Source organism: Falco cherrug, chromosome 8 (genome assembly GCF_023634085.1).
Source record: "Falco cherrug isolate bFalChe1 chromosome 8, bFalChe1.pri, whole genome shotgun sequence".
NCBI lineage: Eukaryota > Metazoa > Chordata > Aves > Falconiformes > Falconidae > Falco > Falco cherrug.
Genome location: NC_073704.1, coordinates 44366601 through 44385431, shown reverse-complemented (window position 1 = coordinate 44385431; position 18831 = coordinate 44366601). Strand labels below are relative to the sequence as shown.

At 48.2% G+C, this 18831-nt stretch overlaps 1 protein-coding gene across 4 annotated transcripts in view; it reads right to left on the bottom strand.

Moving 5' to 3' along the window:
* Positions 1 to 18831, bottom strand: part of NRG2 (neuregulin 2) — a 165835-nt gene that overhangs the window by 55585 nt on the left and 91419 nt on the right. For all 4 annotated transcript variants that reach the window (XM_055718607.1, XM_055718606.1, XM_055718608.1 and 1 more), the window contains exon 2: positions 7947 to 8118. In XM_055718607.1, coding sequence (XP_055574582.1) covers positions 7947 to 8118 — 172 coding nt within the window. The remainder of the gene's footprint in view (positions 1 to 7946; positions 8119 to 18831) is intronic.

Here is an 18831-nt window from a genome sequence, read left to right as displayed (position 1 = left end):
TACTGCCGAGTGGAACTGGGACCATCCTCCAAAGTCATCTCCTTGCAAAGCCATTCACCTCAGAGTGTGTGAGCAGGACAACAGCTGCCACGAGCTGCCTCCGAGACACTTACGTTTCACTGAGGGCTCAGCATGCCCTGTGCGAGTTCAGCTGCTTCTGCATCGCTCAGGACAAAAATAGCTCTAGGATTACTACTGCTGTAGCATTTTATTAGTCTTCTAAAAATAGAGTAACTAACATGTAAGTAATAAAGAAGTCAAGGAATTAGCTGATGAAGAGAATTTGAAGACTACACCGTATGTGGCCCCTAAATTGTCAGTGAAGAACACTTCACATAGTAAACACACCTGAGGTCCTAGGAAAAGGAAATTCCCAAATGTAACCCTTGCAAAGGACACACTGCATACACTGCTGTGGTTACCCATTAACTCCATTCCTCTCTGTTTGCACAGACAGCCGGTGGCAGGAAGCACACCAGTACTGGCAGAAAGCAGAAGGGCCAGCAGCTGCTGTAATGTGTACTGCTTATACCCCTGCCAAACATTTAATTGGTGCCTATGTGCTATCCTGGCACTCTGCACAGTGGTGCGTTTGCCTTGAGAGAGCAGGTTAATGATTGGCAAGAAGTTTCAGTATATCCAGTTCTTCAGCTTACACTCAAGAAGTGTTGGCCAGCAACCGTCACGCATCAGGCAGCCCCACTGGCTGGAGCAGGAGCTCTCAGTGCCCTGGCCTTTGGGAGCACGTTCATCTTCCTCAGCACACAGTGGGATCAAAGCAGGTAGAAAAGATCACTGCAATGCAAAGCAGAGCAGGGATGGCTGTGGCAACACACCTTTGTCCAGCAGGGCAGAAGTGGCAAACAGGGGCATCTTTGCCCCTGCACAGCCTCTTCCCTGCCCTTCAGATATGGAGCAGCACAACAGATCTGGGCAAGCCAGCTGTGCCTCGCCGTGCTTGAGGAAAACAAGTGGCCCTATACTGGCTGATATGTACTCTAGCGCATGATCTGGCTAGCTCAGGATTAGCTACAGAAACAGCAAATGAGAAAGAGGGGGAAAAAATGTTCTCAAGCAAAGCAATCAGGTAAGAGGGATAAGGACATGAAGGGTCAGACTGTTCAGTTCAGCCATCATCCCCTCTGCAGCAGGCAAAGTCCCCCTTCCTCCTCCCCTCACGCCACCATCTACCCCACTCAATATCTGACCTGCTGGGACTGTGGGACAAGCAGGCGTGGGAGACCGCTAATGTCCTCATGGGTGCCCAGGACAGGAACAGCCATCCCCTGACCCCCTCTGCCTGCTCTCTCCTACCCCTGCCCCACAACATTAAAGTGCTGTTCTAACCTGAAAATCAGATCTGCCCCTTCTCTGCTCAGCAGTGCTGTTGTCTCTCTGTGCCCAGGCTTGGGACAGGCTCTGTTTAAAAGCAAGACTTGACCAGTCCTCACTCTGCCGAGCTGACACTGACGCTGGTCTCAGTGAGAGCTGGAGTTCCTTCTGGGTCACAAAGTGTCAACAAAAGGGGAAAAGATCGATAAGTACGCTACAAAGAGCAGGGTCACTTGTGCAACCCCCATCCATCCTCAAATTCAGCCTGGGGCCAGTCGCTGAATCACCATGGATGTTCCTGCAATGGGAAGGGGTGCAGGGCAATAGAGGCAGCCTAATGAGACCACACACCAGTCTCTGGAGTGGACCTTGTGGCCACTCTGTTGCGAGGCAAACCCTAGCCTCTTTGTGTCCAGCAAGTCTACAGCAGCTGCCAGGGTGTGAAATCAATAAATACCTAAAAGCTGAGGTTTGGGTTAAGACCAGTGCACAGACCTGATGTCAGTGCACGGTCCCTGGTATTACTTGTCCTGGAATTCAAAGGCAATTGATACATCCCACAAATGTTTCCTCCAACCCCAATGCCCGGATTTGAACTTGTTTGAGAAAATGTAGATCCTGGAGCAGTTGAGGCCAGCTCAGAGCAGATTCTTTCCTTGCTTGCTGTGATACCTCAGAGGAGCACACTAGCAGCCTCCCAAGAGCCAGGGGCCTTGCAGCACCGAATGCAGAACAGATTCCCTATCCCGGAGTGTATGACCTTAATACAGAGATGAGATACCCCTGGTGGGTGTGCAGCCAGGACGGCGTGCAGGTCTCACTACCTGTGCAACCAAACCACAAGCTTGCTCTGCAGTAGACAGGGGAACAGCAGGTCAGTGCTGCTGAGAAGGCACAGACGTCCTAGGTTGGAAGCGTATCACGTACTACATGGAGACTGATATGCTGGGCAAATCAGAGGCAGAACCAAAATTTCAGGGATTATTGGCAGAAGTGGAGGAGTAAGACCTGAGAGGACCTTTAAAGCAAAGCTTTTAAAGAACCAGGGGAGGAGGAGAGGGAGGTGACATACTAAAAGCAGCTGTCTGAGGAGAAGCCCTGTGCAGAGCGCAGGAATGGAGATGAGCAGAGCCAGGCTGCAAATACTCAGATTGGGAAAAAGCATTTGTGGGAACAGAGGTCATGGGAAATTACGGCACCTTCAGATGGACAGAGAACTACTCCTCCAAAACCTCTGTGAAACATATCATCATGGTGGTACATAGGGTTGTGCAAGGCATTCAGTTACAGTTTTGGGGCTCCATTCTGAGTTTGGGGCCTTTGGGATGCATGTCATTCTTTTCTTCCTAAGTCATTTCTCTGCAATTGGTATGCGTCACAGATCCTCACAAGTGCCTGATCCATGAAGTGTGAGGGAGACCTGGTAAATTCATGCCTGTAGGTATATATTGTGCTGTCTCAGACGAACTGCCTACAGTCTCAGCCCTCACCCCAGCCCTCCTCCCCCAAGATAAAGCATTTTAACTTAAACTGGATGAATGGTATTTCACCTCATGTCTCAATGAGTGCTTCAACCTAATCTGTGACATTTTGCAACTGCAGTGGGCTAAGGTCTGTAGGGAGAGATATTTTTTTTAAGCAGCCAACATCGCTGGAAAAAACACACAAAATTTTGGGCACATAAAGCTCCTTCCACCTCTAAGTTTGCACAAACCATCAGTTGAAGTAGCCCAGCATCTGATCGTAACTTGTTACCCACTATAACGCATTCAAGTTTGATTAAATGCCCATTCCCTGAATCTCTTAGGAGCTCCAACTTGCAAAGCTTGTGGATTGTTCTAGCTCAAAACCCAACTGCTTCTCCTTTCAGTTCTCAAATTCCCTGGTTCAGTCCCAGGTGCATTGGCCAAGATGACGTCCATCATCTCCTTTAAAACAACAGACAAACAAAGGAGATGCTCTCCTTCACCCACCCACCCCCCTCCAATAAAGTGCCTTCAGCAGCTAAACCCAAGTCCCAAATATCGTAGACTTATAATGACATCGTGAGAGTTAGCAAGGCAGAAGCTCCCCTGGTGATTATAACAACACCGGTGCTTGAGAAGACTCTTAGCTTCAAGGCATCTGGAATTGCTCTTGCAAGATCCATTGTCAAATGAGCTTTTTCCTTTGTTTAAAAATGTCAGCCTGAAGACCCCTGCCAGAGTGGTGGTATAGCCTGCTTGGGTTCACTCTGGCTCCCACAAGGCTTCAACAGTTCTTTTTGCCCCTCCTTGTCTCCAGGCTTAATTAGGAAATCATTTATCTTTATTGGCACTCTCTTTCCCCTGCTGCTTTAGCATTATTTTTTTTTCTCCCTTCATTCCAGAGCAGTGAGTTGTACAGGGAAGACCACAGCCCCATTCATTGTGGGTGGGGAATAATCTACAGCAGGGACCTCTACAAGGAAGACCCCAGCAATGAATCTCCCCCAACTGGCATTGCCGGAGGACTACTGTACAGAAACAGGAGAGAAGGGTATCCCTTGGCTCCACTTACAGGCTAACAATAGGGATTCCTGGTGATACTGAAAGTAGGACACTACTCCCAAGGGGTGTCATATGGTCAGCCTGTCCCAAACTGAACTGCCAACCCTCTCCAATCTAATGATACGCCTACTTCATCACCCTAGCAATCTCCCTTGGCAAAAGAGCACACAAAGAGAAGAGGCTGTAAGAACAGCCCCAGCTAGGAGACTACCAGGCTCCTGGACCCCCTCTGACTCCAGCTGAAGATCTAAGTGTCTCAGGGCTGAGCCCTGAACACAGCCTGGAGTGAGGCAGGTTCTCTACACCTCCACAAACAGAAATTCCCTTGGATTTCTCCACAACTGGCATCTGACCATTTGCCAGGACAGCCAGAGAGCCAAAACCCAACCTTAACTTCCCAGGACCCAGCAGCCTCAGTTGGATCAGGGATGTACTCAGCAGACAATGGCGCCGCAGAGGGACAGCCACTCGCTATGCTGCACTTCCACTGCTGCATGCAACTCTTCCTGGGTAATTTCTCTGGGTTCCCCATCAACTGTGTCTTATTTAAATTGAGCCAGAGATAAGATTCCAGCCACTAATTCCTTCCACCTTAAAGAGAAGTTTCCTCTTTGTGCAAGCCAGGCTTGCCCCAGCCTGTTACTAATTACAGATGGAACATGCAGTTCAGAAAGGAGGAATCAGAATTGTTCCCCTCCCTTCAACAAATATCCATTGAAAAAACCTGACTCCTTCGCCTGATGGCCCCCGAAGTTTTGCCGGTAACTTTAAAAAACAAGAGGGAAGATGACTGATGGAAAAGCTGAAGAGCTGACATGCAGTTAACTGCTCCTCTCTCCTTCTCACAACATATACTTCCCTTACTTCCAAAGAGATCTCCTACTCTAGGAAGGTCAGTGAGGTTGGATGAAAACTGGATCACAAAAAAAAGGGCTTCGGTCATGCTTTCTACTTAGAGATCTCAAGGCTTTTTAAACACACAGGGAGGAAAGCCAGGCACAGAGCGGTAGAGAATGAGTCACAGAGGGCAGCCATGTTCTTCTTGTCTCTCATCCTCATCCTCTGCATGCTGTCTAAGGACCGCAGAGATGCAGACAGAGTCTGACACAGAGCTGAGGTAAACACTATGCACAACACCTCCACATCCTGGCAGGGCTCATTTAGCCTGGCTCCAGCAGCCAACTATATGAGGTCTTTTGGATCAAACGTTTAAAGAAATGATGCTGTGCACCTGGCCAGGTACTGCATAGTCCCTGAAGCTTTTTGCTTTGCCTAATTTCTCTGTGGAAGTCCCTCTCCAGTGCTCCATTTCTAGCCCTCTGGAAAACCCACTCTACTTTGAACTGAAAGGAAGAGCAGAGGATTATCTGGAGACTAGTGTTATCTCTAAGTAGAGCCAGATGTATAAACCCCATTATTCTTGAATTAATCGTCATAAAGTAAGACTTCCTTTCTGAGCTTTAGAGTTCAGGATGCTTATCCTTCCCTAGAGTCCCCTCCTAACATGCAAGAAGTAATGATGTACACCCATATCCCGTGTCCAGTTTTAGGTCTCTCCGCTAATCTCAGCCCCACTATCTACTTAATGGAGACATGCAAAGTCATGAGCGCTTTCTCGATCCTCAGCCTGCATTCACAGAGCATTTTGAATGTTTTTTGAGTGCACTCAAGACCAGAAGGAAGCAGGTCCAATGCCAGTGAGCACTCTGACCTCGAGCTGTTTTCAAGCACTGAGACCCAGCAAACCCAGTGGGGTGGAGAGTCCGACAGCTGAGGATACCAGACAGGGTGTGCACAGACCCATTCAGGTCTGCTTGGAGAAGTGCTCCTGCACTTGACTTCTCAACAAGGGGCAAATAAATGGTCAACAAGGGTTTATTGCCTCAGAGCTGTCCCAGCTCAACAGCTGCTTGAGTCTAGCCTCTGTATCTGCTGCCCAGCCCCAAACAGGCATCCCCTCTGCTTAACTGCATGCTTTAGTGGCGGCAGGGAGCAGAAACTGGGATGGGAAGTGATTCTGGGGGCAGGTCAGCTGGGGACGCTTTGGGCTCACACCTTTGCTGCTGAGGGAGCCTCAGACACTGGAGGAGGCAGGTGCTCAGCTTTCTTTAAAATGTTTATCCTTGGGCTTATTTTGCCAGCAGGAAGCACTTCTAGCACGCACGTTTTTGGCCTGTCACTGGCAGGCTGTGAGCCAATGTGTTCCCATGGAAACTGGTAAATGAAAAATTATGACTTGACAGCAGTGTCCTGAGGAAACAGGATCAACCTCGTTCCATATGTTTATTCCCTGACCCAGGGAGTGCATGCCCGCTCCACACCACTGTGGGTGGGATGCCATCCTGTCACAGCTTCGTGCTGGACACAGGGTGCCAGGAGGCAAGGAAGGACTGTGATCTCTGGGAGCACAGCAGGAAAATGCTGCAAGAGGCGCTTCTTGCCATCACCAGGATCCCTCCCCAGAGAGGTTTGCTGGGTGTTTGGTCTGGGCTGATTGGCATCTAGCTCTGAGGGAAATACAGCTCCCCAATACCCCTGTGAGACCTCAGCACCAGCAAGCTCCGGGTTCCACAAGCTGCCTGCCCTCAGGGATGCAGTGCCCACACAGAGTGGACCAGCAGGCTTCCCACGCCTGGCTGCAGCAGGTGGTGCAGACACTCCTCCGGGGCATCCCAGCTCCAGTACCCATGGGTAAACAACTGAGGCCACAGGGCTGACAAGGGCCACAGAAATACTGAGAGCAACAGAGCAAAGAGGCGGGCACAGCTCTGCCCTACCTCTGCTGCCTGCAAGCCCAGACAGCCCTTCCTGAGCCAATGGCATCCCCTAGATACAGGCCAGTTATTCTGGATCTGCTGGTGTCTCTAGCCTAAGCCTTCCACTGACTACTTCTCTGCCTCATCCCAAAACCTCCACAAATCCTACAATTATTATGAAGGAGGTCAACCATTTTGGGTGTGACTTTGAAATAAAAACCAACAGGACTGAAATTAAATTAGAACAATTTACAATGACCCATTCCAGCACTAACTGATTTTTCTAACTGATTTTTCAGTGGCTTCTAATTTTAAAAATTAATACTTTATCAAGTCCATAATGAGAAGAGGCAAGCTATTTTTCTCACACCCAGACATAACATATGTTAGCAAAGTATTAGTTTCAAGTTTTCCAAGGTGCTGGTCAGTTGCAAGCTGACTTTGTTGCTGGCTAGGTCAGGGTATATGAATGTAAGCATAGTCTCGATTATGAAATAATTTAAAGATACATCATATGTGAATATTTGGCCTTGAAAAATATCAACATGGATCCATTTAAGTAAATTCCCAGTGAGAGCCCCTTAGCTTAGTCACTGGCGTCTATTTCTTCCTGTGTTTTTCCACTGCCTGACTGGGGCAGTCCCCAGGATGACCCTCACTGAGCGCAGCTGCCCGGGAGCCTCGCGCATGGGGACTTCGGGGCAGCTACGACGGAGCTTGCCTTGGGTGCAGCGGTGCAAGGTCTTGCATGAGACAAGACCTCGACAGGTGACTATGGGCCCTGATCAGACAGTACCGTGATATGCTCTTGCATCCTTGCGGTTGCCTTAGATGCTTTCAAGTCCACCTAAATTCAGGAGAGAACAGAGCAATTTCTGCCACGTTTATGCAGGCCTGCTGTTGGCTGGTGGGGCGACTGCCAAGTTTGAATACCTTCTGCATTCAAACTCCTAACCACAAAGCAGCATTCACCCCAGGTGGCCAGAGCTGCCTACTACCAGTCTACAGCTAGCAGAGAAAGAGTTAATCTCCCCAGGTCACCAGACACCTGTCTCAGATATCCAATGACAGTTACCCAAGGAAATCCCCTTCCACAAACCCATCATCTATCCTTTGCATGCCTTGCTCCTCTCTGAGGAAACTGGGAATCTTGCTTACTTTCCCAGACATGATAAATGTGCTGTGCATGGTCCCGTGACTCCGAGGGAGCACCTCAGTATTGCCCAGCAGTGACCTGGAGAGCACAGCACCAGTTCTACCCAGATGGTCCCCCAGCCCCAGACACTCAGTGTTAGGGCACAGAGGCAGAGCAGCCCCATAGCATACTTACTTCCCGTTCCCATACTTGATCCGGATGTCTTTGCTCTTCTTCAGCTCTTTGCCATCTTTAAACCATTTGTAGGATGGCTGAGGGTTTCCAGCAGTTGCCTCGCATTTCAGTGAAATTTTTTCACCGACATGAACATTTGGGCTTTTCAGTTTCTTCAGTTTGGGAGGGACAGCTACAAAAAGAGAAACCAGACAATGTGAGAACTGCCTCTTTCAGAGGCTACACACAAGCGATGTGACCCCCCTGAGACCCCTCCCCTGGGAAAAGCACTTGCTGCCCCCATTGCCCTGTGATGGCTGGAGAGGGGCTGTATGCCAGCTTAGCTGCCCAGGTTTTCCAGCATACAGACGGGGAAAGAGCACAAAGTCAGAAACGACCACGTGGGAACAGAGGGAGCCCCTGGGTCTGGCCAGACTCGATACTCCACAGCTGCCCTTACTCACACATGCAGGATCCGCGTGTCTCCTGGTAGCGCAGGGCTTTGCTCTGCTCTCCAGGCTCTCCCACCAGGCCACAGCCAGGGATGCAGGAGCTCAAGCTCTCTGCAACCTTTTCCCTGCATCTTGCCATTGTCGCTGCTGATTACCAACACCTACACGACCTCTGCCACTGCTGACGGGCATGCTGCCAATCCCACACACCCCCCAAACCACAGCCAGACTCTTTTGCTGCAGAAGGAGCACAGGCAGGTCACAGGGAGTGGTCTCCTTTCCCTCAGCAGTGTGTGCCATGGATGCTCCGCGCCTGTTGCTGAGATGGATGGTTATTCAGCACAACAGCAGCAGCAGCAGAGCAACAGCTGCTGAGGGGAACTGCAATAAAAACCTGCACATATCAAGGAGGAGAAGGGGAAGGACAGCTTTTCTTCAGGTTGAAGTTAGAAAACTGAAAGAGTAAGAGTAAAGCTATTTAAAATGGTCTTAGGACCTGCAATGTCAGGCTGGCTGGCAGCCTCTCCAGTCTGGAGCCTGGCTCTGCATGTGAGCTTTCCTGGGTGTTTCAGAGAGGTGATTTTGCCATGCACCTGGAACATCAGGCAGAGATGAAGACATGTCTTACCAATCTCTGCCATGCTTTATATTAAACCTGACTAGAAAGGATTAGCAGGCTTACGATTTTTCTTTCAACTGACAGCTCTGCACTTTTCTAGCTCCCTTTTTCATTCTCAGCCCTAACCTTAAAAAAGGAAATAGCAAGTTGCTGGTTTTGCCCTAAGAATATTGGTAACAATGGTTTCCGCTTGTCTAAGATATGTTACAGATAAAGTATTTCCTCTGTCTAATATGCATAAGCCATATTTTAATTGCGTACTGCATTCTGATCTTGTGATATGGAAGAGCAAGCAAAGGAGAAGGAACTGGATGGGTTTCATTAGAGCAATCACTATTTTATAGATCTCTCTATGTCTCCACTTATTCTTCATGCCAAGCTAAGCTATCATAGCTTGGTTTTATTTGAAGACTTATCAATGAAACTGATCTTATACAAAATAAGAAGCACAACAATCATCAGGCATATGCTCCTGTGGTATGAAGCTCGGAGGACTCTCACATTCCCTTGTTTTACATATGAGGGCATGAGAAGCAAAATTGTCCTTAATCAAAAAGATACAAGCATGGACAGAAATGGAACAGTTCAAGGTAACACGAGTTGGCTGGGCAACACTCACAGCAACTGAAAGGCAAACCCAGAAACATATGGGAGTCTTAGAGGAGAGGTGCCTGGCAGTGCCTGGGCGGGTAATGCATCAGATCTGGTCCCAAGCACGCCAGACCTTCCACTGACTCTGAGCTGCACAGCTACACTGGTGCCAAGGCACAGAAGCAAAGAAAGCATGTTTAGCACACCAAGGAAAAAATAACAAACCCCACCAAATATTATTTCCAACTATTATTTTTGCACACCCAAGCCTGCTGCAGGCTCACTAGAAACCTGTGCCACAGGCAACAGGATGGGGAGGGCTGCACACGTGCTGACATGCTGACAGGGCAGGCTCAGCACAAAAAATGGCTCAGACAGCTGCAGGCAATTACCTCAGGCTGCTCACTGACATCTTGCACTGCTTCCCAGGTCACTGTGTTTGGGCACAGACAGACTTCTGAATGAAAACAACCTCAGCTTTCCCCAAATTTCAGGAGTTCTGTGAAAATCCAAGGTGTCCTGGGTTTTGTGAAGCCAGTATGCCTGATCTTTGCCTGGAAATGGGTCACCCAGAAGAGCTGGAAGGCAATGCATGGAGAAGAAAGCTTGTCTCTTCTCGGAACACTGTGCACGGAGAGCCGAGAAGGTAAACAGGACCTTGCTTTTACAGGGGTCATTTTGGGGAATAGAGAAATAGAGTCTGTCAAATATTTATTCTGTCTGAATGTGTGTGTCGGTTGGCTCCTATTGTACACTGAGGTCACCCTGTACCATGCCAACAGTATACATATGCCTTGAATACTGGGAAGGTCCTGACCTTGGCATTGGTGTGTCTGCTTCACATTACTTCCAGGCTTGTGGTCTGCAGAATTATAAAGCAGGCAGCATGGCCTGGGAGAAAGATGTCAGCCCTGCCCCTCTCCCCAGAAAATACTGGCAAGAGCAGAGCAAAGCCCAGAAAACTGGAGATCGCTGAAGGAGAGGGCCAAGGACAAGTAAGAAACCTTCCAAGGTCTCTATTCCCCAGTTCCTCCCCACCAACGTGAATCACATCTCACCCAAACCTGTGCACCTCTTGCCTCTTGCACTTTCTGCTCTTGGCCACCAGTGATAAATCACACAACCTTCCTGAAAAGTCAGGTCCAAAGAGACATATGCCAATTGTGGCACAGAGGAGCTGACACTCACACAGGACAGGGGCTCTGCATCACACCACTCTGCAGAGTCCTGCGCTACACAGAAAAAGAGAGGAGAATGTGTCTCCTCCGCAGATGTGGCTGCACTGCTACAGGAGGGAAAGGAACTGTGCAACTGTGCATTCAGCTCACAAGCCATGCTGTACGGACTGTAATTCCCCGGATGAGCCAGACAGGCCAGTGAAAGGGGTATCCAACCCAGAAGTATTTTGGACTGTGTCTGGGAAGAGCACTGTGCACAAAGAAACAGAGGTGTGCTCCTGATGCCCAGCACACCTGTGCGCCTTACTGCTACGCTACAAGTGTAGCTTGTGCTTGGAGAGCAGCATAGGCAGAGCAGGCAGAGCCCAAAGCCTGGGGATGCAGCACCCAGAGCTGTGTGCTGGCTGCTCCAGTGGAAAGGGAAGCCCAGGCTTGTTCTGGAAGGGCTGCTCTGGGCTGGAAAGCCTCTCTTCATAAATCCTGCATCTTTCAGGAAAACACAGAAATCCTCATTTACAGCCATTAACTGCTGATGAGCCTGCTTAATGCCAACCAAAGATCTTCCACTGTTTTTTGTTCGTATCATTTAAACTGAAGCCCTTATTCCTAGCCTGAATTTCTCTAACTTTGGCTTCCAGCAAAGAGACATATCTGCTTTCCTCTGGTAGATTTGAATCCCATCTAGTAACCAGAAACCTCTTCCCTTTTTAGGTACTTGTAAACTATGAATGAATCACCTTTCAACCTTCTCCAGCAGTAAAGTAGCTTGAGAAACCAAAGCAGCACACCGAGTGCTAATACTGGAGTACGTCGAAGACAAAGTTTTACATTTTGGTTTGTTTTCAGCTTCAAAATCAACACATTTCCTACCTCTGCTCTGTTCAAATCACCAAGTTGCAGCTCAGAAAGTCACAAGCTTATTTCTGTCTGTTCAAACTGACATGAGGATTTTTAAAGTGCCCCCTTTCTTCAGTGCTCTGAACGTTTTGGATCATTTTAATCTCCTCCCAGTTTGGTATTTTTTCAAACACATTGAGCAAACAAAGTCACTAGTTTCATACATATCAAAATAACATACCGTACCTGGCAAACACTCCCAGATATATACCAAGTGGGCTCCAGGTCCAGTTCTCCCACATTTCCAACAGTTTCTGGCCCCCCAGGCCCCCTCTGCACAGTTTACCACTGCTCAGATGTGGCCAGCACAGCTTTTGTCAAAGCCAAAGCACTGAACCAGGGCCACCCAAGTCACCCTGTCATCCTGGCACAGGCTGAGCTGAAGCTGCCGTTCCAGCTCCTCATTGCAGCCCCATGGCTCTGGCCCGCCAGCTCACGGTCCCCTCCACAGCTAGTTTAGCAACATGTACCACAGCCACCACTGCTGCTGGGGTCATGAGAATGAGAAGGGGGCTTTTGGCTGTGCTTGCCAGACTGAGGCTACAGATAGCTTCAGGCAATCATTTTGAACTCGAATCTCTGGTCACCTTGCAATCCTGTCAACTGCTCCTCCACCCAAATTGAAGCTTTCTCTCCATGGGGTGAAGAGCTACCAGCCTCACAAAGTGTGAGGGATTGGACAGAAGAGGCAGCTGCACGATCCAGGCAATTTTTCTGACAATCACATCAAGGGTATGCCATGCTGCAGAAAGGAAGGTTTAATCCTGGTAGAACTGAGACAAACAGTAAATACACATTTTCTACAGGTTTGTGCTCATTCCAAGGTCAGATGAAGCCCAAGCAACCATTAGATCCCAGACTACACTAGTTTTGTAAGCCACAAGAATCAACACTAAAGTGTGCCGGGGCCTGGATCAACAGATGTCCACAATTTCCTAATCTATTTCAGGAGTCGTGTTTCACTAAGAGGCCTTTACAGGAGAGCTTTGCCCTCGGACAGCAGTCCTGGCACCTACTGCCAAGTTACCACCTTCTTTTACAGAGAGGAGGATGTTACAAATGTCTAAAAAATTAAGTTCTAAATTATGCCATATGAGTTGCTCAAACATCTACCACGAAAGGACTTACGTGTACACACTGCTTTAATGAATTCACTTCTGATTACGTTTGATATTACATTGAAGTACCTTGATGATAACAACACCTCTTTTACTGCTGGTGCCTGGAGTATGCCTGAAAGCACCTTAAAGCTTCAACTCAAAATATCACTGATCAAAAATGGGCAGAGTGCCCAAACAGAGTTCCAGCAATGGAGTGGTAGCAAAACTGCGCGCTACTTGCAAAGCATCACACAGCCCCTTGGCAGCACAAGGCAGAAGCCAGTCACCCTGGGAAGGGTGCTCAGTGACACCCGCCTCAGACACTGCTTCATGAGCTGTGTCTTGCTTACTGTGGGAGACCCTTCAGGGCAAACTATCTACAGACACATCTGGGATCTCCAGGCCACAGACATCATGAGTAGATGTGGAGTATCTTCCTGGCCTCCTCCAGGGGATACAGTGCCAGCCACAGGAGGCTCCCCCACACTGCCTGGCACATGGCAAGTGGCAAAATGTTTAGGCAGATGGATCTGGAGAACTGGGAGCACAAGATCCTTCCATGTCCCTCTGAGCAGCTGAGGAAGAAGGCAACTTGGCTTGAATTCCTGTGGCCACAGAAAAGGGAGGCTGAAAAATGGTTTCTCACAGGAATGGGGGTAGATTTTAGGAGAGTTAGGACTTACAGACTCACGGGCGATGCCTTGACATGCCTACAACAGAGCAATTGCTTCCAGCACACTCCCTCCACGTGACTGCAGTCCTCAGGTCAGGACACTCCTCCCCTGCCAGAAGGAGAGGAAAGCTGCACAGGTGATCTCTTGGAAATGGGCTGCGTTTCTCAGACTGTCCAAGACATTGGCCTCAGGAGAGCCCTTCCACACAGGTGCCAGGGCTTCTGGCCTCTGGGCTGCTGCACGGGAGTGGAGAAGCTGCAAGCCTGGCAGTCTCCAAGGGTTGGTGCTCCCTGTTCTTAACAGAGAAATCTGGACACACAAAGGATGCTACAGGCACAGTCCTTGAGGTTTGCCAGCTCCTTGCCACTGAAACACAAGATCTGGACTCATGACACCTGCCCAAGCCACATCTCAAAGGTTGCTACTCCCTAAGCTCCCTCTGGAGACTCCCCACCATGATTTGCTGTTCAAAGTCTCACCCACAGGCATATAGGCCTTCCCTTTTATGTAGGGAATCTCAGATGGGAGAGTTTCAATGTTCTCCCAGATGGAAAATTCCAGAATTCGTCTTTCCATGGGAAATGTATTGCAGCCTCAACTTGCTCGAAATTCAAACACAAACTTTTGCAAAGGTGACAACTCCTTACCAAACAGAATTTTCCCCATTTCTGTCATCTCTACTACAAGGTGAGGACACATGTCCCTGGCACAGGGCATCACTGTGCAGACAGGTCTGGACACCAGGTGTGTCTTTGGTGGGTCAGCATGCTCTGTACTGAGCTAATACATCTTACTTCTTGGCTAATGCAGCCCTACTGCTCCTGGTACATTTGCTGCCTCTAGTGTTTTTATCAGAGACGATGCTCCTTTGGCCTGTGTTTGCTTTGGCCCTTATTTAACAAGGAGACAAAACTGAATCGCAGCAGCTGCTCCTGCCCACCTTGGCTCTTTGACCATTTCAGTACTGGCTGCAAATACCAACTTGTCAAAGAGGGACCTGGTCTGAAGAAAGCTGTCTCCAGCCAGAAGGAATGGAAACATGGGGTCCACTTGAAAAAAAACAAAAAACCCGTTGCTTAACACTTTATATGCTCTAAGTGTTTGTCCTCCTTTTTTCTGGGTTTTTATAGGGAGGGTAAAAATGCAGTCACTGCTGTGCACCCAGGCAGGCTGTGGCGCCTGCAGCACTGGCAGACCACAGGGACATCAAACGAAGTTCAGCTCTTTGGTGGTAGGGTCACAAGAACTCTTCCGAGTCTGTGACCCTCCAATGCCCCTGAAGGTAACAGGGCTGTATTTTCCTAAAGCCATACCTGAAACATGGGAGGGAGCAAAAGACCCCAGATTTATTCAACGTATGGACACAACCTCCACAAACCACATAGTCCAGAGCCTGCGGGAAGGAACCTTGATGTCAGACTGATGTACTGCCCTATACCAACCTCTGCTGCAACCCACCAGTGGGTAGCTATAGGCTCCAAACTAAGAACATAAAATATAACATAGTGTCTGTAATATGCTCTAGGCAACCTCCAGTTTATGTAAAAAAGATGATCGGACTTTCTCAAGCTGTTAACATGACTGTCTACGCACCGCAGCAGCTCGCTGTGTCCTAGGCAGGGGTACCTGGCAGGCAAACCGCAATGTCAAATGTAAATTTCCAGGGGGCAGCACCTGCTGTAGCCACTACTCGGCCTTTTAAAACATAGCCATGTCACTCTTAGTAGATCTGTGATGGCAAAGACTCCACTGTGGGAGCCAGCACTAGACAATGGGGCTCACTTTGGGCATTTACACCTTGCCTCCACTGCCCATCTGTGCAGTAAGTGCAAAGACACAGGCTTCAGCAAGGGTTAATAACCCAAAGCTCTCCAAGGACACAGGAGATATGCTGTGTGCCTAGCATGCACCATGCTGCCATGTCCTTCGTGCAAAGGTCTGCCAGCAGGAGTCAGAGGCATATCTTTGCGTTGCTGGGAAAGGTCCCACTTCAACAGCTGGAGACACTAGGTATGACAGTGCAGGAGCCATTCCTCCAGGTCCTAGAGGGTCTGCTGAGGATACCCACCCAGCTGACTCACAGAGAACAGAAAGTGATGCAGAGAGGACCCAGATGACTGGAAGCGTGAAGATGCTGAAAAGACTGAGATCAAGGAGACTTGGGGTTGCAATGAAGCTTGGAAACCTCACTAGAGCCAGAACAACTGCATTATTCCTCCCTACATATCTCATAGCATCACTACCATACAAGTTCTTTTTCCTTAATTAGGTTCCTTTAGCTCTCTGTCTCAGGGAGGAGAAATGACTACAATGCCCATCTGCAGCACTAGATATATATTTAAAACTGTGAGTTACAACAATCAGTATCTCCATGACCATTCCCATTGGCCACAGAAAATTGACTGGAAAGTCACAAGCAGGTTTGCTGACTTAGGCTTTCTCTCTGTAGGATCCCTCTGGTAGGTCATACCACAAGAAAAGGTGCCACAAATCCAGCAAGTTCACTCTCCTCTTACAAATACTGGCTCCACTTACATAAAAGAGCAACTGATAAATTCCTCCTCTCCTTTATTTCTCTTTCCCACACTTAATATTTAGTTATTCTTCTTTCAAGTAAAAGTTTTGAAATCGGTATATGTTTTGGTACAGATCCCTAGGCTGAAATCTCAGCTCCATTCGAATCAATAAGCATCTGGCCACTGGGCAAGAATGACTTCCCAATACTTGGGCTTTTCACCCAAACTGTTAAGACAGCTAGGGAACGTTTTTATCACAGAATGGGCAGACATGCTGGAGGTGCCCATGCGCAGGGCCGCTCAAATGCTTATCTGAATAGCACAACAGCTACAAGTAATTCACATACAAATATCCAATATTAAAATCCAGGGGTGAAGTGCTGGATTTGCCAAACCTAGTACTCTATGAACACTAGCTGGTTTGCAAACAATGTAATTGGGAGTAGAATTGCTATTGTGTTTGTTTGTTTTGAATATTTTTGGCCAGGAAGTTGTCCTGGAGGTATAGTTGAGCATAAGTGGTCTGGTGGAAAAATGTCATTCATTCTGTTCCTATTAAAACCAAAAACAATAGCCACACAAAGACAGCAGCGACAATTTCTGCTCTTCATGCCTCTAACAATGTGTTTTCAACCCTAAAGGCAACATCTTGTTTGTACCCAATTGATTCTGGGATCATATTTTATATAATCAAATCTATCTTTGAACAAAGATATATTTTATGAACTTCTCAATTTCCAGATGACCTTGGAAACAGCAATTCATAAAATATAGCTTTATCTCTATCTTCACAATCAGTTAGAAAAATGGCCCACCCGTACTCTGTGGACTGCCAGTCAAGACCCAGCCAACAAACAAATCACCCAGAGCATCCGAAGCCCTAAAATACATTAATTCTTTGTTTCAGCCACTGAACACTAAGCACAAATTACTTGTCCTAGTCCCTGGTAAAGACATGGGTGGCATCTATCATCTTTCAATCACCAAAGGAAAGTGTAACCCTCACCCCAGGAGAAAAAACAACCTAAGTTAGCAAAAAAACTTGTTTCATTAAATGTTTATTATGAAATCTGTACATGAAACCATATACAGAACCCTTACGGGCATGAAGAAGCTGAAGGCTATGTTTCAGGCTACAGGGAAAGATTTGCTGATATAAAATGACCGTTAGTGGAATATCAGGGATGAAGAAAGCCTGTTTGGTGCTTTACAGCTCTATCAACCATAGGAATGCTTCTTTAAAACCTAGCGGGGAAAAAAATTCCATTAGCAGGGAGCTGAAATTCTTTTAATAGGGACTGCCTGTGCTGCCTGAGCTCCCCCAGTGACAAGAGAACAGAAGACACATCATCATGGGCTGGCGGGACCATTGCAGGTAAACTTGCAAAAACAGGAGCTGCTGCAACACAACCCCAAACAACACCCGCTGAATCCTTCAGATGAATCAGCAAGAAGGGCCACTAAAACAGGTAAATGCGACCCAGCCTCCATGTGAGGCGCAACGTTTACCAAGTAAACTTTTCTCTCTCTGCTGAGGCCTGTCTCATGCCCATGAAAGTCAGGTGTAGAATGAAGGACCAGGGATGCACTCCTAGCTTCAGATAGCACAGCACTTCTGCACATCTTTTTCCTCTTCTCTCAATATATTGCATTTAAACAGAATGAGGACCCCCAGATCTTAAATTCCTGAGATGTGAGGTCTGAGGCCAGGGAGATGATAAGCACTGAGAACCACCTGCAGCACCTGGCTGTGGGGAATGTTCAAACCCAGCCCATGTCAGCAAAACCCCGGCGCAGAATCTGTCCCCTTCCCCACTCCAGCAGACTTACAAGCGAGACTCATTTTTAAGAAATGTTTTTCAATATGCTGAACAATGGCAAGTAGGGAAAAATCAGCAAAACTTGGGGTCTGTTACAAAGATGTTAATTCAGGGCAGGCAGAGGTCAAGCAAAGGTCAGGTGCGGCAGCCCAGCTTGCAACATTTTGGGGATATTTTGACCTCCCAGGCAGTCCTCGGCCAAAGAACGTCGTGGCAGTTCATACCTGGCCGGGTGGAAGCACCTCATGGAGCAGGCGTTCAGAGAAGGAAGTACTTCAGTGTCTGGACAAATACATGCGATTAGCAGTCTCTAACATTGAGGCAGGGGGATTTTTAACTTTTAACCTATAAAATCATATTTGCTAGCATTCCGTGACAAAAGCCAACCATTTGCTGTCTTAATTACAGTATTTTTTTTCCATGTCTGCTTACTTTGAAAGTTCACCATTGTCTCTGTTAGGGTTTTGACAAATCCACCAGAGGGTATTTCCAAAACAGAAAGCTGTGTTTTTATCGGGATCTCCCCACAAGAGACCCTGGGGCTTGCATTAAAGACTTGTTTGTTCTCTGCAATGTTGTATTAGAAAGATTAAAAGTTTCTCTCTTAGCTCAAGAAATGCTTTAAAGCACTGGTACCAAAAGAACCTCAGACAGTGACCGCAGGTCTGTTTTTTATCCAAACACAGGAAAAGGAAAGAAAATAAAGATCATGCCTGAGACAGCTTCTTTAAGGCAGCCAGACACATAGATGTCCAAACCCCACCAAGTGTGGATGGAATTGCCATCCTACACTATAACATTCTCCCAGCGCCTAGGCTGCCCTGGGTCTCTGCCACGGCTGGAGCAACGGCCGGCACCAGGCCGAGCCCTGCTCTCTCCCCACACGCTGCCCTCTCCGCTGAAGGCAGCGGGACCCTCCACGTGGGAGAGCACGACGCGCAGGGACGGGGGGCTCTGCTCCGCACCAGCAGCATCCTGGCCCCCTGCGAAGGGGCCGCCCTCCTGCGCGGCGGCAGGGAGGCAGCTAGCTGTAAATTCCATCTGGGACTCTGGGCACTG